Source organism: Leuresthes tenuis, unplaced genomic scaffold (genome assembly GCF_036924035.1).
Source record: "Leuresthes tenuis unplaced genomic scaffold, fLeuTen1.0.hap1 SCAF_9, whole genome shotgun sequence".
NCBI classification, from domain to species: Eukaryota; Metazoa; Chordata; class Actinopteri; order Atheriniformes; family Atherinopsidae; genus Leuresthes; species Leuresthes tenuis.
The window spans coordinates 7,789,067-7,813,381 of record NW_027325363.1 but is presented as its reverse complement, the minus strand read 5'-3'; the positions used below and the strand labels follow the sequence as shown (position 1 = coordinate 7,813,381).

Here is a 24,315-nt window from a genome sequence, read left to right as displayed (position 1 = left end):
AAAAGCCACAAACAAAAATTAGATGAGCTAGATGAGCAACTTAAATGCATTGTAGGTTGTTCTGACAAATATGAATGGTGTAAGAAGGTGAACTGAACGTCAATATTTCATCCTCAGTCCCACCTGCAGGTTGTGTAGCTACCCAGCAATAAATCCTCTGAACATCAGGTGTGCGATTACAATCTCAGTGCATTAGACTGACACTTCTATCTACTAGGAAAGACTGGTCATTTACGATAAATTTGATATAAATATGTTATGACAGAATATCATCAAACTCTCCCTTGCTTCCAAAATAAGCTTTAAGGTTTGGGTATGATCCAATTCCCTCTATACTATCGCTGCTGTCAGAAAATTCTATTCATCTTCTTTTTCATTTTCTCTTGTAACTAGAAGCTGTCAAGGCCCAGGGGCTTTGCCTTGCAGTTTGCTTGGCTATATTTATAATTGGACCCTGTCAACAGCGTCCAGTGCAAACTCAAATACAGTGTTTGTCATGGCAGCTACTGTGTATTGATTTCAACACATGCCAGCTGTGAGATGGTTTGTCTGTCATTAATGCATAACTATAAGAAGGTGAAGACACAATTGCTGCACTCACATACTTGTGGATGGAATGAAAATCATCTAAAGGGGATCAAAGGAAAGTGAGCACAGCTGAGGTTAAATTCTTTCAGGTGATGTAAGGCTTCAGGGGTGCTCCACAAATATATATATATATATATATATATATATATATACATATAATGAATACCATATTTGAGTTACAGAATTTTTTTTTTTTGCTGACATGTTAATTGAATGTAGTAACAGTGCAAACGACATCAGGCAATTGGGATTTTGCATCTTATCTGGGTTTGCAGCAGTGTGCTTTGTGTCCTAATCAAATTTACTGCTAACATACTGTAATTCAGTAATTCTGACATGCCCTGCTGCTTTGCCAAGTATCTGTGTGGGTGTTTGCTTAATCAACACTGGTTCTGCCCCTACAGAAAGTGGCGCAGAAAGAGGCTGAATCATGACTGTGCTTGTTAAGAGTCAGAGGGGAATGCTCTGCTTGGAAAAGTGTCTGACACCTGGAGGACAGGAGAAAATAGGACAATGCCACTGCACGACTCCAAAAAGTAGAACTTTGATCTGTTCAGGAGTAAATTGTAAATATGTTGAGATATGATGCAGTATTTTTGACACATGCTCAATCTCTATCAGACAATGAGGACACACTTTGTACTCCTCACTTAATAAACTCAAACGTCTACAGTGTCTCGAATAAAAAATATTAATAAGTAGTTCACTTCTAGATCTGTGGCAAATAATATGATAGACTTAATTTATTTTTTTTGTTTACATATTTAGGGTGAAGAAAGGTTACAAACCTGGGTGTATTAGTTGTACAGTAGTTGTATATCATTCTACCAGCAATTCAAACCAGGAGAGGGAGACAAAGATCTTCTCCAGTCAGAGTTATATTAGAGGATTTATTTTGTGTTTATACAGCTCTACTTCTTGTGGCTTTTCATTGTTCTTATAACTGTTGAAGGAGCAGTCATGACTAATTTAAGAAAAATGACTGAACGCATTTTGATCTGCTCAAGGGGTTCTGAAATCAAATCAAATCATTCACAGACGATCTCAACAGCAAGCCACACTACAGGCTGCAGCCGAAAAGACAGCAGCATTTCACCAAATTATCACTCGCTCGTTTCTTTTTCTTTGATCAACCTGATCATTTCCTATCCGACTTAAATTTCTTTGCCCAGAATGACACAAGCCACGTCCATTTAAAATCTGACAAATGCGTTCCATCGATGAAACTGACCAATTAGCTGGGAGGAGGGCGTGACTCGCCTTACTCTAGCAAAGCAGGAGTATGAAGTTAAGCTGAACAGTGCACAACTGCTGTGTGAGAATGGTGCACCTTCATTGCGTATCAACCAATTCCGATTTTTTACTCCTGCAACTTTAACCGAGGTACGTAGTTTACAAGAGTGTATGCACAAAGTTGAACGAGTCCCCGTTGCGGTTCCGCTCTACAAATGGCTTGGATCATTTCCCCGCATCTGCACGGGACCGGCGCTGCCTTGATTCTGCTTGCGGTGATTCTGACAGGTGATGCAATTACACAGGTTTTTGACAGCTATGGATTATCGTATGCCTTGAGGTCTGAGCTTTCAGAAGACACGATATTGGTTGCCAATAATGGGATCCGCGTGCCTTTCGGGAGATCAGTTTTTATTGATCCCATTAACGATTTGGTTATCCAAGTTCAGCCCGGTGACAGATGCAGCTTAACAGTTTTGGACAATGATCCCTTATCTCAAAGGCCTGGACAACTGTCTCCGAAAAAGTTTCCGTGTGAATTTGGTCCCAACGACGTGAAGTATTCTCACTTTGGCTCGAGGAGTCCTCCGAAGGACAGAGTGAGGTTACAGCTCAGGTATGACACCCAAACGGATACAATAATAATACCGTTCATGATGGAGGTGGAGGTCATTTTCACACAGCTGGAAGTGCTAACAAAAAATATGCCACTTACTGTTGAGAAACTGCTCGGTACAAGTAATCCCATTGATGGAAGAATTTTAGAATTTACCTATGATAGAAGTGCACAACAATGCAAAATAGCATCACTCTCCAGTGGCAGCGTATTTCCCAGGTATGGAAAACTTGTGGATGAGGACAGCCTTGGAACAATGGTGGACTGTGATGAATTTATCCAAATGAACACCCGTTATCAGCATATTTTTTCTTTGAAGTCTCCTAACAGAGATTACATCCCCATGCTCGTGGAGTTGCACGATAAAGAAGGGAATTTGCTCAAGCAGGAATTCTTTCAGGTTTTGGTGAGAATAAAAGATGGAGAGGACAATACACCCCCTAAACCCAGCTTTGTTGCAATGATGATGATGGAAGTAGACCAGTTTGTAATGACAGCAATAACCATGGATATGTTGGCTGCAGAGGATGTGGAGTCTAATACTGATGAATTAATTTTCAACATCACGTCCCCTCTGTCCTTTGAGGAGGGGTACATAGTCAGCACAGATGACAGGAATTTACCAATAACCTCATTTTACCAAGGAGACCTGAAAGAATTAAAAATTGCATATAAACCTCCCGCTGTGGATTCAGACACTGAGCGGATTTTCCAGATTGAGTTTGAGGTTGTGGACACAGAGGGGGCTGTGTCAGACCCTTTTGCTTTCATGATTGTTGTTAAGCCAATGAACACCTTAGCCCCTGTGGTCACAAGGAATACTGGACAGTTACTGTATGAAGGACAGTCCAGGCCTTTGTCAAGTTCACAGAATCTGGAAATCAGTGATGAGGACAATTTAGACAAAGTCAGTATTACTGTTATTGATGGGCTCAGGCATGGAGAGTTAACTGTTTTGGGCTCAAGGAGGAAATTTTTCACCCCTGCTGACCTCGATGCTGGAGTAGTCATCTATCAACATGATGGTAGTGACACATACAGTGATAACATTATTTTCAAAATGACAGATGGCACAAATGAAGTGGAGTTTCTGTTTCCCATCACTGTTGTGCCAACAGATGATGAGCCTCCCATCATCAATGCTAACACGGGTTTGGTTTTATTCAAAAACCAAATTATACAAATTTCCTCACTTATGCTCAGTGCAGCTGATATCGACTCAGAAGATTCTACCATAAAATTCACTATTGAGCCTCCCTTTTCTACAGTGGGGCAGGTGATGTTACGTCAGTCTGAGGCACCGGAGGACCCATCAACCTGGAAGTTTAACACAAAGGATGAAATGTATGAGAAAGTCGTGACTGAATGGCTGCAGCAGGATATTACTGATGGGAAACTATTCTACATGCATATAGGGCCCCACAGCACCAGCACAGTCATGGATCAGTTTTTTTTTAGAGTACAAGATGACAATGACCCTCCAAATCAGTCAGGTGAGAACTCATTCATCATAAAAATTCTCCCTGTTGATGACCTCCCACCTGAACTGTACCTCGGCACAACCTTACAAATGACTGTACATGAGTATCACCTTACTTACTTCCGTAAGAAATTCCTCCGTTACACTGACCTAGACTCAGAGGATCGGGATCTCAAATATACAATCATCCAACCACCAACAGACACAGATGAGAATAGTCCTGTTATATTAGGAGCCCTGGTATTGACCGAAAATCCAAACGCTGAAGTCACAACCTTCACTCAGGCCCAAATTAACCACCATAAAATAGCTTACAAACCACCCGATCTCGAACTTGGAATTACTACGCGTGTTTTACAGTTTAGGTACACCGTGGAGGATGTGTCTGGAAATAGTGTAGAGGGATTTTTCACAATACATTTAAAGCCTGTGGACAACAAACCACCTCAAATAACAAACTCTGGGTTTACTGTGCTTGAACGTGGAAGACATATCCTTACTAGAGCTGAGCTGGACACCTCAGACACAGACACAGACAGCAACAAGATAACCTTCACTGTTATCCAGCCTCCACTACATGGTCAGATCCAATTTACATTCACTGACATGACCAAAGGATATATTTTCAGCCTGGAGGATATTGAAAATGGGTTGATTTCATACATCCATAATGGAGCTGAATCAACATTGGATTCTATACAAATAGATGTCAGTGATGGGGTGCACATTGTCCCGATTACTATAAAGATTACCGTGAAGCCCATTGACGATGAGACACCAACTATCAGTCTTCCAGCAGGTACAATAGGCTCTTACATAGACGTACTGGAAAATGGAGCTACAGAAATCACAAGTAATGTCATTCAGGGAAGAGATGAAGATACCGATGACCTCCGTTTGACGTTCATTGTTGAAGACAAGCCATCATTTGGTGAAATCCTGGTGAAAGGGGTTCCATCTGGCACATTCACTCAAGCCGATATCATTAATGGCTTTGTGGTCTATGCTCATACCAGTGGGGAGATTGGCGTTAACACAAAGGAGGACTATTTTAATCTCACTCTGACGGATATGTCTGATGAGTGGACTGTTGGAGGAAATAAAATCACAGGTGTGAGAGTGCATGTAACTATTCTTCCCCTGGACAGCCAGGCTCCAGAGGTCTTTGTGGGGCCACAGTTCACTGTTACTGAGGGGGAGAAAAATGTCATTCGGATTCTTCATATAAGTGCCAGTGATTTTGACACCCCCATTGATGACCTTCTTTGTACAATTATTGTACAGCCAACTTCAGGGTATGTGGAAAATATCTCTCCTGCCCCAGGTTCAGAAAAATCGAGGTCCGGAACTGCTATTAGTGCTTTCACCATCAAGGACATCAGACAGAATCACATTTACTATGTTCAAAGCATTCACAAAGGAGTCGAGCCAGTGGAGGACAGGTTTACCCTCAGATGCTCTGATGGCATCAATTTCTCTGAAAGGCACTTTTTCCCCATCTCCATAATCCCCTCTAATGATGAAAAGCCCGAGATTTACATGAGAGAGTTTGTCGTTATGGAGGGCATGAACATCGTCATTGACACTCCCATTTTGAATGGGGCCGATGCAGATCTCCCTTCTGATCAGCTCACATTCTTCATCACCAAACCCCCCAGGCATGGATTTATTCTTAATCAGCTCACTACTGGCACTTTCCCTATGTCTAACTTCACCTTGGATCAGATCAGGGAGGCCTCCACTATTGTGTATGAGCATGATGACTCTGAAACCACAGAGGACAGCTTTGACGTTCTTCTCACAGATGGAAAGTTCAGTGTGGAGAAAACTGTAGTAGTTATGATTATCCCTGTGGACGATGAAACCCCGAGGATGGCTATCAACGATGGCCTTGAAATTGAGATTGGTGACGTTAAAGTCATTAACAGTAATGTTTTAAAAGCTACTGATCTGGACTCAGAGGATAGCACACTGACTTACATTATTAAATATGGACCTGATCAGGGGTATTTGCAGAGAACAACTCCATCTGGGACATTACAAAATATCACATTTGGGATGAATTTTACACAGAGTGAAGTAGATCAGGGTTTGATTGTCTACATCCATAACGGGCAAGAGGGAATTCGAGACCTCATTAAATTTGATGTGACAGATGGCATCAACCCTTTAATTGACAGATACTTCTATGTTACAATTGGTGGCATTGACATGGTGTTTCCTGATGTGGTCAGTAAAGGGGTTTCCCTTAAAGAGGGTGGAAGAGTGACTTTGACAACTGACCTTCTCAGGACTACTGACCTTAACAGCCCAGATGAACACTTGGTGTTCACAATCACCCGCGCTCCAATGAGAGGACACCTGGAATGCACAGACATACCTGGGATGCCTATCTCGTCCTTTACACAGCTCCAGCTGGCCGGTAACAAAATATTTTACATCCACACTGCTGACGATGAGGCGAAAATGGATAGCTTTGAATTTGAAGTGACTGATGGCTACAATCCTGTGTTCCGCACTTTCCGCATCTCCATCACTGACGTGGACAATAAAAAGCCTGTAGTGACAATTCACAGCCTGTTGGTGACTGAGGGAGAAAATAAACTCATCACACCTTTTGAGCTTACAGTTGAAGATAGAGACACTGTTGACCAGCTTTTAAAATTCACAGTTACTCAAATCCCAGTTCATGGGCGCCTGCTCTTCAATAACACCCGACCTGTTACCTCCTTCACAAAGCAAGACCTGAATGAGAACTTAATCAGCTACAAACATGATGGCACAGAGACTCCAGAGGACAGTTTCTCCTTCACTGTCACTGATGGAACCCATACGGACTTCTATGTCTTCCCTGACACAGTGTTTGAGACTCGAAAGCCCCAAGTGATGAAGATTGCTGTTCTCCCTGTGGATAATGGGGTACCACAGATCATAGTGAACAAAGGTGCCCCAACTCTGCGGGTTCTGGAGACAGGCCACCTAGGGTTTGTGATCACCAGTAAGACCCTAAAAGCAGAGGATAGAGACAGCATTAAGGGTTCTGTTACCTTTCGAATTACTGTAGCCCCAGAACATGGTTATCTGATTAACCTTGGCAGAGGAAATGCCACCATCACCAGCTTCACACAAGGTAAGGGAAATGTTTTTAAACTGCTTTGCAATCTTGTGCCATTCTGCAACATTTGTATACTCTCACTGAAGATGTTTTAATTCTCAGAGGTTTTCTATGCCAATTCTAAACTCTCTTTACATTTACCTATTATGCTAAATCCACTCCCCATTTAGTGCCTAAAAAAATACACATTTCTAATCGGGAAGGTTTTTTTGAAGATTCACTCAAGAGAGCATCATAGAAGAAGTATCCCTGTGCCTCAGGCTCAACAGATCTCCAGAGAGGTGCATTTTTGTCAAACAGTGCCCAATGTGTTTCACTTTGGGAAATAACTGATGTTGATTTATACTTATACTGGAGAAATATTTTCAAACCAAAGCCAAGAGAGTTACAGACATAATGATAATATGAAAATGTAAACATGTCAAAGGAAGGGACACAAGGTAGTCTGGCTCAAAGAACATTTTTTGCTTTGCAAACAACACAGGGTAGTGCAGAAGTTGTATTTCAAACAGACCAGAGGGGCGTTTTGGTAAATGGTAAATATCAGTGTAGCACCATTAGAGTTCTGTCAGTGTCCATGTACCCCCGTTTTTATTTACTGAGCCACTGTGAAATGCTTTCCCTTAGAGACTCTGAATGTTTCAGCAGTTCTCACAAGCGTAAACAGATGGAAACACTACCTCCCTGTAATTTGACATTTTTAGAAATTCATTTTTTGATACACAGATTATCTGACAGGAGATTTTTTTTGCCATAAAATATTGAAAGACAATGAGGATGCATAGAATCAAATAATCACACGATCAGGACGACATATATCAGTTATTTAGCCCTAAGAGTGAAGCCATTGTTGATGTTCAGTGTCATTTAGGAGTCTAAAAAGTATATAACCCTTTTTATCAGGCAGTTTTATCTTTTAAAATCCCCGAACACTATCAGGATGTGTATTTCAACATGCAGCCTTAGTCTGCATCATAAAGTAGGCTTTACAAGCGGTCTCTGACAAAAATCTGTCTAGAACAATTTGAACTATTTTCCTGGTTGTCATGATTTACCCAAATAATGACTGAAAATGTTTTTTTTGGTAGGATATTAATGTTATTTACGCAGTTGCTTTCTTTTTCAGCTGAGATTGATGATATGAGCATATGCTATGTTCTGAGGGAGCGTGACAATGCCACAAGTGACATCTTTTATTTCACTATTGAGGATAATGGTAAGTTTTTTTATTCAAGCTGTTGTGTTTCAAACGCTGTGTTATCAGTGTGAAGGTTTAAATCTGTCCTGACTTATATGGTTAAGAGATTGGAATTCATTACAATGTCTCAACTTATACTTTGAGAATTTCAGATTTCTCAAATGTGAGAGGCTTGCAGACATATCACCATGTTCCTAATTAAGCAGAGTTAGTATGCAAAAGGTGTGTGCAAAGATGGGAGAGATTTCCAGAAGAGTGGTTTCACACTGTATCGTATTTCAGCATGCATAAGAAAATCGGCACGTAAATGAGGGAAAGATGTGGTGTTTCTTCCGTAGATAACATTTGTCTCCGAGGTGCTCTGCAGGTTTCTATCCAACTAGTAGCTCAGACAAAAGATTTGAGTATCAAAGTTTTCTGCTTATTAAAATTTCATGTTAGTCATACTGGAAATTACTCTGTAGACAGGCCTGCCATATAGGTCCAACCCATAATCAGTCATTATTCTTTAAGCTAGAAATGATTGATTTTGTAAATAACTAATTAGTAGAGCAATTAGAGAAGACCTTCCCTCTAAGATAGATTTTTAATCAAGCACAAGCCCAATGAAAGGTTTGAGGCAATCATGTCGGTGTTGCAGATTAGTGGAAACAGCGTGCCTTACAGTGTGTCCTTTCTAGTATCCTTCAGCTGTGATGAGTGAATACAAAGAACCACTCTAATAGGGGCCCTCTTTTCCCACAAGTACCTCAGTGGCCCCTGTACCAATTTTGTAATTTGTCATTTCTCAGGACAAATCTGTTACTTCAGTTGGAAATAGTGCCAACAGGTGGATATTAAGCTGGCCCTCAGTTACACTTCTTTGCCTGAGAAGTGTTAGTGTTGAGTGCATGCAGAACTCTTTTGTTGCTGAGTGAGTTTCCATCAGACCATCTATTATCACCTCACTTTAGGTATTTGTCATGGATCTCTGTGTGTTTCTCTCCCTCTTTGTCATTTTCTTGATGACATACTTGTATCCTACACCGGTAGTTTGTCTTTGAGAGCTGGCAATTGGATTTACTTTCTCAGCTCTCACTACAATCTTTTTTAATACTTTTAGACTTTATGAGAGGATTCCAAATAATGTGTGTCTTATTCTATCCTCAATCATTGTTATGTGCTTGCTGTCAGACACAACACATATCTCTAAAATGTCACCTTTTGACATGGGAATTGTGTTTTTATAGCTGTGCCTAAATGGCTTATAAAAAGTTGGATGACCCATCCACGAGGACTCGTCACACACTGCACCGCAGCTTGTGAGGCAGGCAGTGAACATTTTTTTTAATGAGATTTAAGCTGCTTGTGGCTGCCCTGACTCCTCCCCAGACAGACTCTGCAGCTCTTTGAACAGCCATGTTATGGAGGAGCTGAATTGTATACACTGGCACATGGCTGTGCTGTATCATGTTAAGCAGTGGAAAACATTCTCCTCCTCACTTCAAGTACATTAGGAGATATTTGACAATTGTCCTTTGAAATGCTCTTTGGGTAAAGAGTTGCTTGTCATGTTCCAGCTGCTTGCTGTTATCCCATTTGTTTGTGCAAACAGCTGTGATGAAATTAGAGTTTGAGTACAGTATGACTTTGCTGTTGATTTGGGCACCTATCTTTGTCCATCTCATAGGTGGTCATTGTTTCTGTTGTTTCAGTGGGATGTAGGGGATTTATTGTCTGTTTTTACAGATAAGTTCACTGTTTTGGGATTAGAATGCCCCACGACTTTGTCGTATTATCAGTCAGTCCAATATAGAAGTGATTATTAAGCAGCTCTTATTTTAGGGCGAGCCATAAATTGACTCTTGAGATGCTTTTTAATGAAAAAAAAAGGATTTTCAGTGCCTTTAAAATTAGTTTTGCACAGATAATATGACCCATTTTACAAAAAGTACTTGAAGACATCAACATTGGCTTTTCATTGAAAATATCTACAAGGCACTGAATTTTGCATCCCAAACTCATACTTGAAACTGTTGATTAGTGATTAGAGCATGACTAAACCCAACTACTTTTAACCCTGCTGGGACACAACATTTGAATTATATTAGATTTGCTCAAAACTTGTGTTGTTTATTCTTTCGTATAATCTAGAAGTTTATCATAAGGCCCATTTGTGTAATTCTTTCTGCTTTACTCAGTTTTGATTGCAGAAACTGACACTGTGTGCTTTTAAAGCTGCTGCTACATGCTATAAGGTGCTTTTGGCAAGAAGGAGATGACAGGACTTACTCTCCCAGAGCTGCTTTTATGTCTCAGTATTTGTTAAGCTTGTCAAAGCCTTGAATGAAGAATCATGGACTGAAAGTTCACATATTAATTTGTGGGTGTCAGTTCACTGTTTTTGAGAAACATGACGCTTTGAAAACAAAGTCACCATCAGAGGCGTGGGCCAGAAACCTGTTTAATGACTTAAAACCTGTTTTGTTTAGAACAAGAATGAAATGGTATCTGGAATTTTATTTAAATTTTTTTTGTGTTTGTGCTGGGGATATTCTTGTTATTCTAAATCAGTTAATTTCTGTGTTTGGTGGACTCCAGCCCTCCCCTTGTCTCCTGGGGAATCAAGTGCATTCAGGTGAGCTTACCTGAGCACACACAAGCCCTGGCATTCCCAGGCAGTTGTTTATAGACCTGAATCCCTGTCTGCCTCCAGCCAATCAGTCAGCATTACAAATGTCCTTAATGACAGATGCAACTGCTCTGGTCTTTGTTTTTCATTCCAGGCACTTACATCCACCTTACATTTTTTCTTTTACTGAGGTACAAAGAGGCTGAAAAAGATCATTCATAGTAAAATTTTCAAATATATGCTATGCCTGAAGGTGAAACAAAAGGTCTCCCTTGTGGTTCCCCATTTGTCTTGAAGTATTTCCGTATTTCTTATTTCTAGTGAATGGTTCTGCACAATACTAAATAGAGCAAATTCCTGACTGGAACATTTTTTCTTTCATGAAAGCACCTGAAATAGAGAGGAATTTGTTTCCTCTTCAGTGCACTTCTGCAGAGCCCACCTTGAGAAGTATGGTTTGTTTGTTATTTCTGCTTCATGTAACAAGATAAGTTCAGGTCATCATGAGTACCTTGAGCTAATAAATCCTCCGAACCATTTTGGCCTGTAGTAACAGCTGATATGTGTGTTGTCAACATCTTACATGTTATCGGTGTGTAATCACTTGTGACACTGAGTGCATACTCCTTCTCCCTTGTCTCCCCTCCTGTTTAATTCCAGGTTTGGAGGGATTATCTTACTCCCCATAGCGTGCTAGGGTACAACAAAAGTAAAGTAGAACATGCACTCACATGCAGTTGCAAGGTTAGAGTATACTATACTATCCCCATCACAGCTCAGGTGATGACTCTACAGGGTTTTTTTGTCTGTATGTTTCTATCCTGTTATTAATAAAACTGTCCACCCTATACTTTACTTGGGGGGTATAACATACTCTGTCCTTGGTACCTATGTGGAATGAATCCCATGCAAAAAATATGCTGTAAACTTCAGAAAATTACATAGCTTCTCCAGTTGTTTAGTTTAAGGGGGATTTTAAGGCGTTAGGTTTCTTCACAGTCCACCTGTGCTGTAGCCAATAAAATGTTTGGTACAGTCATTTTCTTGTTATTGATAAAAAAAACATGTGATAAAACATCTGGGATTTAATTACAAAGCTTTTCCTGGGAAACGGTTGCTTCCCTGTAGAACTGAATGACAGAAGATTTACTCTAATCATTTTAATTGGGGAGCGATTTTTGTCTTTTCTCGGTCCTTATGGGAGAAGACTCAACTCATTTTGATATTTGCTAAAGACCTGATTAGCTGTGGTCTGACCGACAGGATAAGCTTATGCTTTATGCATTAGAATTTTTCTCACCAGTTTCCAGTGCAGCTATATTTGGAATGTTTTTTTTAATGCAACTTATTGAGTAACAGAGGTTATTTAAGGGAAAGTACATATGTCAAGTGTTGCAGCAACTAATCAAACAGGGGAAGAAGCTGCACTTTTGGTAGAGGGGATGCAACATTGATGGTGATCTAATAGATATGAAAGGTGATTGACTAATTCTGCAAGACAAGTAAGTCAAAACATGACAGGTTTGATAGTTGTATTTTGAATTTGACATTATATAGCTAGTGAAGTCTTTTTCTTGGGTTGACTCTGCCCTCATATTTCCTTTACAAAGAAAAACAGTGTAACCCTTCTTGATGATTATTTTCCTTCTCTCTTAACATGCTGCCAAAAGTAGTGCATGAAACTGAGGTTAACAAAGCAAAGGCAAATTCCCGAAAGTATAGGAACCCCAAGCCCAGGCTTGTCCTGTGGATGATAATATGTGTCGTCATAACTACCTAAGGACATCAGTCTAGCAGAACTAGGATTGTTCCAGGAAAAGCTTCGTGGCTGAAGTTTTTGGCGTCTGATTAATGGACAGTCCCATATATTGCAGTGCTAGAAAACCTGATTGATACATGTGCAAATTATATATAACAGCAGAAGAAAAAATGTGCTTAGTTAGATGACACTATTATAGATCTTTTACATGTCAATAAGATCAGAATTAAAATCTTGTCTCTTTTTAGCGTGTTCTGTTTTTAATATGTTGTGTAATTTTAAAAGAGTTGGTACTTCAGCTTGTTGCTGAGACATCTCTTGTTTCACAGAAGCAGAGCTTTTGTACAGTTTTGCTAAATCATTCTAGATAATGTGGTTTTGGCCCCTGAATCCCTGCAGTGGGCCAGAGCTGCTCCTCTCAGCCCTGCTGCATGATAAGCCTCTGACAGCTGGGCTAAGTCTGTGGAGTCCCAACTCTGCCCAGATGAGTCTGGGTTTAGCAGTTGGAGTCCAATTCAGACTAAACCTCCTTTGTATGCACTTTTTATACGCATTCACTGCTGCACATTCAAAGGATCCACCGTTCTATCCATTACAGCCTGCCTGAATCCATAATTAGAGATGATGCTGGCACGACTAAAATTTTCTATCAAGATGCCAGGCACCGACTGCAGTTAATTGGAAACTGTTCCGTCTTTGATTTTAAGCTGTTGTCTCTTTTGATTATGGTGAAATGAAATTGACCAGGAAAAACACCAGCTCCTTTTATTTTCCTATCGACAATATTTCAATATGCCAAGAAAATGTAATGGTATGGTGAATTGAAAATGCTGCACAGACTGATGCAAAATCTCTTGAGAAGGTTTTCATTTTTCAGACACAGTTGAAGTGTGTCTTGAGAGTGACAGCGTTCTCATGTCATAAAAGGCACAGATGAAACCCTTTGGAGATTCTGTTTATGGATCAAGCTCACACTCTCTACCACCTGCTTCCCATAAGTGTGGTCTGGTGGGCAGGATATGCTGAGAAATGGGAGGGAGAAGCAGTCTGAGGAGATGAAAGATAGAAGTGCTCTGTTGCTCCCAGTATTGGGGGCAGGACTTCAAGCTGCTTCCCGTCGCCTGTAGTGATGGAATGATGTGCTGATGTGCAGTTCACTCTCTAAACACCGGCTGCGTTGACAAGTTGTGAGCGCTGAAATGTAGTAGGTGAGACGTCCATGATTGCAGCCTAATCTACATATGAACAGAGCTCATTTTGATATTTGCTATAGACTTGATTAGCTGTAAACAAAAAATGTGGTGCATGCTTATATGTGAAGTATGTATCTCACATACTTTCATTTAAAGAGAAATCACTGCCTCAAACTGTGTGGTTATTTAAGCCATCAGTTTTTAAAAGGAGAATCATCGTGTGACTTATTATTCAAGTGAAAAATATTCATCCTTTCATTAAAATTTCAATATAGTTCTGCTATCACTCACATGTATCTTTTCTCTTCTTAGCAACCTGTTCGCAACTTACATTTTTTACAAAAACAATTTCATTCTGCACTTAACTATTTATTGTTTTTATTTTACTAGCATATTTATATCCATCATTAATATGATTTCTCTTTGGGAAAAATAAAGTGTTTTTTAATTTCATATTCTATTCTTAATGGACACATACATTTTACACTGATTTTTCCCCCCTTCTTTTCCTAATTTTTTTTTTTTTGACATTTAAAAATAACTGAACGCTTGCTCTTTAACACATGGATAACATCAAAATGTCGAGAGCTCAGCTGAACCCTTCCCCCATTAAGAATACAGAGAAATGTCTTGGTGACTGACATTAACTAGACCATGAATGAGCTTATCTTAGTTTTCCAGCACATGGATTTGAAGTGAAGAGTTACACATTAGCAAGCAAATAGGACGATGGAACGAAAGAGAGGCCAGAGGGGGCACATCTTGACAACTGGCAGCCTGATACCATGGTCCCATTTCCCTCCTTAAGTCCCAAAGAAATTGGCTAAGGCAGTGCAGTTACCTTTTAATTGCTCTGTCTTTCTTTAAAAGGTTATCTCTGGTCAGTGAAAGAGCAAATTTTCAAGGAGAAAATTTTTTGTGACTTTGAGGCATTGTGAAACCTTCAGCCAACAGAGTCAATTTGATTTTCAAACTTTAAACCTTAAGAAAGTTAATTGTATTCCAAAGGGCATTCTTTGCATAGGATGTATATGCCAGCAGAAATGCAACTTCTGGATGCCTCTCATGCATTTCTCTGACATTTGATTCTAATAATTTTCTGTTCTGGAGAAATAAAGCTCATCACATCAAGATACTCTATGATTAACTTGGATGCCAACTATTGTGCTTACTTATAGGATGAAACAGCGGTGCATTAATTCAAATCTTTATATCATAAATATGAGGTGTGCTACCCATATAATCTATTACAGTGGTGCTTTTTTCCACCATTTTAACCAGTTACAGAATCTATCCGAATAACAGAATAAGTAACTCTATTCACAATAAACCCCTCTAAAAGGCTGATTTTACGATGATTTTAATGGAAAGAAAAGTGTCACCAAATTATATTTTGTGAACATTCTTAGAATTAGTCTCTTTTAAGGTGCCAGTACATATTTTTGAGCCATGGGCTTCTTTCACTGCATAGACTAATCTTCAGTGCATTAGTACAAGCAGAAGACAATACCAACACTAAATCCTTGGACATTTTCTTCCCTCTTCTCATGAATGCAGAATAGCATTCTTATCTTTAACATGCAGGTTTGCACAGTTGTACTTGATGTCTCCTTTTCACCAGTTGTAAACAAAGGACCAGGAGTCATCTAACACTTTTTAGGAATTACCTTTTCATCTTCTCAGAGAGCGTTTTTCTTTCAGGCAAAAGGCTTTATACATGTGAGGATTTGCATGTAACAACTGTGAAATTCAGCTGAAACATGTTGCTATAAATGACACCAGTGAAGACCAGCACTTAGGACAGACTCAACAAATTCCCAGCTTTATTAGTATGGAGCTCATGAGTCTGTGGGACTGGGATGGGGTTTTATATTCTATGGCCTCACACTGCTGCTTTCAGCAAACAGTCCACCATTATTCAGTCTGACAAGAGAGCAAACACTATGCATTCAGGAGTCAAGAAAAAAGCACGTCTCTCTCCCTTTGTGAAGCTCTGTCGTCCTAAATTCTTATTTTGCTTTGTTTTCTCTCACATTTTCACACCTTTGTATATACCTGTTATTTTACTGCCTCCGTTCAGTCACAACCACACAATGAATATGTTAAATTTCTCAGAGTGAGACATATTTTTGTCATCTCCTCAGTCAGGCAGGATGTGTCTTAAAATGTTTGTCTTCTAAGCTGAACAAAAAAAAAGAGTGTAATTTTTCTTTACACTGATATATTTTTCCCCTTCATGCTCTGTTTTCAGTGGCTTTCAGTAGATTTTTCAAAGCTGCTTCGGCAGCATATGCATCAGGGTGTTCATACAATACATAATTGACTGGTAATGAGTGAGAAACTCAAGATTTTAAATCCACAGCGACGTTTATGTGAATGCTGAAAAAGCCCTGTGGCTACTAATTCAGCCTTTTGTTGTTACTCCCCTTGTTATTGAGAGTTCAGGCTTTTGCTCTCTAAACCATGTGGCTGACTGTTAATTAAGACACTTGAGGCTGCGTACTCTTTGACTGACAGGAATGTTATTCAAGGGCAATCAAGGAATACTTTGTCTGACCTCACCTACACAATCAAAATAAGCAAACCCCTCAATTACTGCTTTTATACATATTTTTGAATCTCACACAGAGATACAGGAGAATTTTATTCTGCATCTTTTCAGTAATGTAGTGCAGTGGTTGTACATCATACACAGCATGTTTTTGACTGTGAGATGAATACTGAATCTAGAGCCTTCCAATCGGAGTTTATCAACATTATTAACTTGTCATGCAGATTGTTTTCCAGCCCTATAGATGTAGCCATGATCACTAACAGGTCCTTCACTCTTAGCAGGACACCCCTTGTCCTTTTTGGGTGAAAAGTGAACCTAAACAGATTATCTGACTCATGTGTCAGGAGGCTGATAGTTAGCTTTACTTTTACTTTACTATCATTTGAAAATAGTCTCGGTAAACTTATATATTCAACCCAGACTAACATGATTATATTTGAATACCCAGAATGTCAGCATTGGCTTATGTGAAGTCATTAATTAGACAAGTACTATATTTAATACATCAGCAAAAGTCATCGTCTTGTTTGATATTTGCTGGCACTGTCAGTGTACACTTGATTTATATTTTTTAACAAACTTAGTTTTAACATTTCTCAATAACTCTTAAAAATCTTACATCCTCAACCAAAGTGCTCTCTTGTGGGGTTGCGGTTGGGGGTTGCTGCAGACGACAAATTACGTCATTTGTGGCAGCGTGTGAGGATACTGGACCGTGAAGCACACTCCCAGGACAAGAGTGACCTTTTCCTATAATCACATTGTACAGTATTTCTTCTCCCACATTTTTTTTAAAGCCCCAAATAAAGGAGCTCCATCTGAAATAAGAGCTCTTTGAATTCCTCATTGTCTTTCCACACATGTGAGAGGCTCCTGTTACTTGTTTTCTGTTACTTTTTTGACCCTTGAAGAAAGCCACAGTGTGGTTCCCACAACAACCTTGTGCTGCAGTTTGGAATCAAAGAATGAAAGTATGCACTTGACGAAGGTTGTTGTTTTGCTTAAAAACTTATTCTGTCAGTCGGCCAGTTGTGAACAACATCTTAGTTATGTGTTAAGTGTTTTATTGTGGCAAGGCCTTTGTTTATGTCTTTAGCATTTTATATTTGTTTTATATTAGTCTTAATTTAGAATCTTTTTTCCACAAAAATGCAACTACAAAAAGACATGACTTTTGTTATTTGCCTAAAAAACACATACAATTTGTATTTTAATTCAATGTGCTCTGATATCAGGGAATATATAAAGAGTATGAAATATAAAATCAATAAACAGCGATATGTTATTTTATTTCCAATCAGCTGCGACACAACTTTAACAATTGGATATGGTCATTTAGAACTGAAGTCATTCTGGCTATTGCATTCCAAATTTAAAAGGAACACTGAGAGTTTAATCACCTCTATATGTGGTTCAGATGTTAATCTCAATGAACTTTCCCCGCTGAGAGCAAAGCATTGCCTGTCTTAAGCCTTGCATGGCTCTCTGACCCAGCACTTTTGTTCATAAGCACCTCTGGCCCTCCTTTAAGGCTCCACAAATGTCGCCTCTGAGTGACCACTGTGTTGGAATGGACACGGAGGCAATAGCAGCTAGACTGAATCCTTAGGAGAGACCAGATTTATGGCAGAGCAGTTCCTTGAGGGGGTAGAAAAAGGTTTAGGGCCTGTGAAATCATAACTGTTCTAAATCTTTCAAGCCATGGCCAACTCGTTACTGCAGATACAGGGCTTAGGGTGATTAGACCATATCGTGCTCTCTCTTTGCTCTGCCATGTGCTTTTTCTCCCTTCAACAGGATTATCATATCCCTTTTCCCTTAATTGGAGAGGTGAAAAGTATGCCGGTATGGTCTGGTACACTGTTGAGCTAAAAGACAGGTCATTTTATACACACTGTACATATAAGTTGTGATAAAATGTTTATGTTTCCATCACAGTAATGAATATTTTTGTTATGTATCTGGAACAGAAATATATTTGGATTTTTTTATATGTTAACACAGTTAAAAGGTCCATAAAAATGTATAAAACTCAAAGGCAATACTGCTTCTGTAACAGAATGAAACTGAAAGAGATGAAAAAGGAAGGCACTGCAGATATGCTGCAATGTACATCACACAGTACATTATTGTGTGGAATCAAACATAAAATAACTTGCATGAGCTAAACTGTTGTGGGGGAGAAATTTCAGTGTTGCTGAATTATAACAGAAATCATCAACCGGGATCATGAATATTTGAAAGTCATAGCTTTGTGACAGCCCGACCAGCTGTTGCATGCTCAGAATCCAAATGTTGATCAGTGAGAGGAAATTATTTCCTCAAGGGAAGTAAAATCATGTTTCACTTAAGTTTATATAAACTGCACTGTTACAGTGCATTATTGTAATTAAACACATATGAGTATAATACTGACTTTTTAATAAGCTTAAATTTGTAGAAATTTTATATTTTATGCTGCTTCTGGAATGTTTTATACAACCACTGTGCTGCTGCCAACAGTAATTGTTGTAGTGGGAGACTTAGGAGTGATATAACTCATTTGATGTGCTGTCCAATCCTTCATGAATGGCAGATATTGCATGTGCATCGTGGCTCTCTTCGTAACTTTCCCAGGTGTTTCTGAGTTAACCCGTTAGGCACATTAACGCAAAAGTGACCAATGTCTGAATGACTGAATGCTATTGCTTTAACAGATAGATACAGCCACTGATGTTATCTCTTTCACATTTTAAAAGGGCTTTGGTAAATATTTTCTATTCAAAGTCAACAACATACACATTTTGGGAATCAATTTGGAGAAGATGATAATTTAGTATTTTTAGGTGTCCTGTGTCAGTTAACTATTTTTTGCACAGCTTCAAACTCGTTTATCCAACTCGTTTATAGTGGTGCTGGCTCTGTTGGCAAAGAGCCGCCTGTCTGTCTGCCTGGCTGAATTAACAGATGAGGGTCCGTGGGGCACCACAGCTCTGCGATGCTTGACGGTAACCAAATAAGGCCTGACTGCAACATGTATGCAGGAGGGAGACAGGGGCACTAAGTTGGCACAGGCTAGGCTCTTGCATTCTTTTGCCTCTCTCAAAAGGCTTCTGTCCCTCATCACACATCCACCGTGTGAGTGAACAGAATTTGTGCAGCCTTGTGAAGTCTGCAACAGGTTTTGTGACACGATTCATGTAAATGTAATTAGAAATGTAAAGTCTGGCATTTTGGCATCAGATTTAGAAGTTTTATTATGGATGCTTAGTATAAACCAGACAGACAAGGCAGACAAGCAGTCAATGAATAATGAAGGCTGCACAGGAAATTTTAAGACTGTATAGAAATCCAGTCTGACAGTAGTTCAGGACCATCTACTGAACTGCACCAATGCAAAGACCTAAACATAAGAGTTACCAATACTGTTCACTAAATTGTGCCTCAGTGCTGTGAGCCTAGTTAAAGATTAACTCTGATGTTTTCCTTTGGGCCTCTTTCAAGTGGACTTACTCCAACCCCTCCTTATCTTAATTAGAAAGAAATTTAGAGGAGTGAAGTGGTCCTTTGGAAACAAGCACCTCCACTCCCCGGTTCCCTGAAGGCCGTATTACGGCAGCTTTACCGGAAATTAAAGGCCCCATATACTAAAATGTTTGCTCGTGTCATTCTCGATTTGCATGCGCAATACTATAAACTGTGAAGGTAAATCATTTTTCTTATGTTTCAAAGTGTATTTATGAGATGTATCCCTGTATAAATTTGCTTGATGTAACAGATGAATAATTTATAGATCCATTTTATGTTTGCAAACAGGTGTTTAATGGGATTCATCTTAACAAAGAAAGTGCCTTTGAGACCTTATTTGGTGTACATATAAGTTCTCCAGTGTCATGTGAATACTTATGACGTGACCAACAAGTCAAGTTAGACGGACCTTTTCTTTTTTCTTTTCCTCATTGGAGGACAGGCTCCACAGCTCAGAGATCACACATGCAGTGTTTACCACTGGCATGAGTGCCACACTGCTGGCTTAAATCCAAACAGTGCAGTGAGGTCCTGCCATAGAAAGGTCACCTGTCTTCCGAAGAATGATGTGGAACACACAGGAAGCAAAAACCTAATCTGTGGTAGAATCAAGGATCCATGACTTGTTAAGTACTTCACTGGGCTTCTATTACCAGTTAAGATAATAGAATAGACGTCACTTTACATGTGCTGCTTCAAACACATTGTGTTGTGAAAAAAAACAAAGTTTTACCAATAAAGAGTTTTCTTTGCATGAACTAGTTTTACAATTTATAGTGTCATTTTTTTCATATTGGTAGCTTATGAAAGATTTTCATGACTGAAGTTTCCAATTCCTTCTCTATTTGCCACACATCCGATGACTTTTGAGTCATTTTTTATCTTAATTTTAACACTGAAAGATTCACTGATGTGATGTCAGAGCAGATGTAGAAGAAAGCACTAGCGGTGAGTGTCAGATATTCTATTTGGAAAGCTATTTAGAAAGATTGTTTAGCCTTTTTAAAAAAAATAGTCATGATAAGGTCAGATACTCATTGACGTGTTGTGTCAAAACATAATGCAGTGTTCACAAGACTTTAATGAAATACTCTACATATATTCAAAATACTTATTCATTTTGCAGGACAGAAGGAATTGTGAAGTTGTGGCTCATGCTTCACAGTTTCTTCAGCTTATGACTTAATTACAGCTTAGTGTCACTGAGTCTGTCTAAACTTTCACTCTGGGCTTTTAAGTTCAAAGAGTATCAGCATCTGTCATCTGTGTTCTTCTCTTTCTGACTGAGTCTATTTGAGTGTATGACCAAAACTGTAAAGGTACAATAGTTGCAGCATTTTTCTCTTGTATATTACTGCATATTTTATATCTTTAAGGTTTTTTTTAGGTGAAAATAAAGTAAAGTACCTTCATTCATTATTAAAGATAATTGAAGTAAATTGTTCAAATTAGTTTTATAGAGTGAAGAAAAGAACACTCTTTGTTTTTAGTCCATGTGCAGAACACAGAGTATTCCCCTTTTTTGATTCAGTGGTGGCACCATAAAACATCAATGCTAACAGAATTAAGGCCCAATTCCTTATTTATTATTATTACGCCAAAGGAAAAAGCACTGGACAGGTGCAGAGAAAGGTTCACTTGTGCACACACACAGTCATAAATGCAGACACACACACACACACACACACACACATTATACAACACCCAGGGTGAATGTGTAAAGGTTTCACTCTGCTTACAAAAGGAAGGAAATGAATGCAGTGAAGTAGTAGGCTGGAGGTGACAGATTTACTGACCATGACAACGAGGGTGGGGTGGACAAGTTGTGCCCAACATAAACAACAGCAACACTCTGTACCCTCAAAAGATTGGCCTTGCACCTTCCTGGCAGTTTTGCTTGTATTCTACCAGTTTTGGAGCAGACAGGTGTTTGTTGGCTCTGCAGTCCGCATTTCACTTTGTTCATCTACAGCAGCACCCAGCAGGCCTCACTGTGCAGTCTTGTGAATGCACTTTGACTTTAATTAACATGTGTGTTATTACTTAAGCTGCTAACTATTGCTCTGGAAATTACAATATAAGGTATTGAATAGTTTCTTTATGATTCTCTGTGTGTGCATTCATATTTTTAGGTCTGAGTTTGTGTTTGATGCCTGTTTATATGCCTGTGCTTTGAGCCTTTATGGTCAAATGGTAGCAGTTTTGCCCTCTGGTGCTGCAGCTATAGCCTTTGAATGCGACTTCAAAAAGTCAAGTATAAAATAACCCAGTTTTTAGTGCAATTAGATTGCACAAACCCCTTCTACTTTTGCATAACAGCTTTTCAAGCCTCAGACCTCCTGCTGTGTGCTGGCTAGTACTTAGTATCAAGTCCTGAAGGTATCCAAGAAATGACTTTAATAAGAGGTATTAAACATCTGTGCCAACCCAGAAACAAATTATGTTTTAATTTTCAAAACATATTTTCATAATCAAGTCGGGGTTTGGCAATTTAACTCTTCTTCTCTCTTCTGTATTACTTTTGCTGGTTGATTAATTCATTTAAAGAATTGTTATTGATGATTTTTGTTTGTAGGTGGCAACAAACTTAGAAACCAACAGTTTAGATTGAACTGGGCGTGGATTTTTCTGGAAAAAGAGCACTACGTGGTGGATGAGGAAGTCAAGTTCCTGGAGGTGGTACTGAAACGGCGCGGCTTCCTTGGGGAGACTTCATTTATTAGTAAGTGGTCTTTGCCTCAAGTTACTTTGTATTCTAATATCATATGACAACAAGTATTATCAAAAAATTACCAATAAGTAATTAATTCAGTTTTATTCAAATAAAAGCATTGATCTTCACCTTTTTTCTGTTAGATCACTAAAATTCAAACAGACAAAAAAACAAAGGATATATTGTTTGGAGAGTCAACATATTGATAGACAACCTTCAATACACTTTGAGACAATAGTAAGGCTGGCCTGGATATTCAGTGGGATCATGCAGGTCATGAACTTTAACCTCTCGTCTCTGACCAGTGTTTATGTTCCAATTACACAACAGCACAGGAAAATCCCACAGGGACTATGTATGCACATGCATAAGGTCACCTGAAGTTAGTAGCCATATGGGCGCCACTCCAAATGTTAGTTGAGGCAATTTACTGACCAGAACTAAACTAATTATAACTCTTAATGCATCTCAGTGGCAGGAATACTTACTACTGGCACCAACTGCCTGTTTTAGTGCTGCCATTTATCTGTTCCATAGAGATGAATTTTGATTCAAATGACCGGATGTCAAAGGTCAAATCCCATAAAAGTTCATTTCCTTTACTGTCATCTGTATCTTTATATGCACTAGGGCTCCAGAGCAAATTAAATCTCTTGGATAATGTAAAAAGTGTGCTAACCTTTAAAGCCTCACAAAGCACAATGTGTCTGCTCTGCCACAGTTATTCGATCAAATAAAATATTTAATCTGAGGGGAGATTGCCCTATACTGTATTGTAGACATAAATCTTCCAAAGTAATCCACAACAAAAATGAATAAATCCAAAACTGTGACAATAAAAGTATACCTACATTTTGTTGTTTGTGCTGATGAGATGCAACAATGAAAGAAATGGAAAAATACGCCTGTGAAATTACCTCACAATGATCTCTGCAAGTTATTATTAAACAACAAATTAACGTAAAGTGTATTTGGAGAAAAGGCAAATAATCATCATTTGCTTTGATTTACTGGAGCAATGTTATGTTTTATTAATGGTTGCATAATCAATTAAACAAGGGCTTCTGTGAACTGTGGATGCACTGTGTTCAGTGCCCATAGAGAACAAGCTTTCAGTGTTTTTAATGATTTTACATCATTGCAGTGTGCTTTAAAAATCCAAACTATGGCTTTTTACTGTACACACTTTTTATAATTACTGCATCGAGAAGGCAAATGATAATGGATTAGGGAAGAACAATGCAACTTATGGTGATGGGAAGTTCACATTGTAAAAGCATGTGCCATTTTTTTCAAGGCAGACAGTTAAGGAGTTTTTTGTTGTTGTCAAAACCAATACACAGATAACAACATACCAAGAGGAATACAACATTTTCTCTGTAAGAAAGTGTTAAAACCGTTTATGTTTCTCGTTGCAGTTAGTGAGTAGATGTTCATATCCTTGGGCAGCGATTCTTTGATCACATACCCTTCTGTTCAGTTTTTGAAAATATTGTCTTTTTTTAATAGATAAACATTAGCAAAACTATCAGAAAAGTCATGCAGAAACCTGCTATTATGTTTTATCAAACTGTATTAAAATCAAAGAATTCCTCACAGTGAGTTTTCCTTTGATATGTTGAGGATAGGAGGAAGGAGCAGAAATTCTATTTGATTAACTGGAATAAATAAACTCACCACCATAGAAATGGCACTCTGTGATGAGGAAGCACCTGATCCCTTGTGAGTACTTTTGTCATGAAAACTGG

General features: G+C 38.9%; 1 protein-coding gene across 1 annotated transcript in view; it reads left to right on the top strand.

Moving 5' to 3' along the window:
- Positions 1-1,899: 1,899 nt before the first annotated feature.
- Positions 1,900-24,315, top strand: part of frem2b (FRAS1 related extracellular matrix 2b) — a 46,138-nt gene continuing 23,722 nt past the window's right edge. The window contains exons 1-3 of the mRNA XM_072392124.1: positions 1,900-7,047; positions 8,159-8,248; positions 22,430-22,576. Of these exons, the coding sequence (XP_072248225.1) occupies positions 2,037-7,047; positions 8,159-8,248; positions 22,430-22,576 (5,248 nt within the window). The 5' untranslated portion in view covers positions 1,900-2,036. The remainder of the gene's footprint in view (positions 7,048-8,158; positions 8,249-22,429; positions 22,577-24,315) is intronic.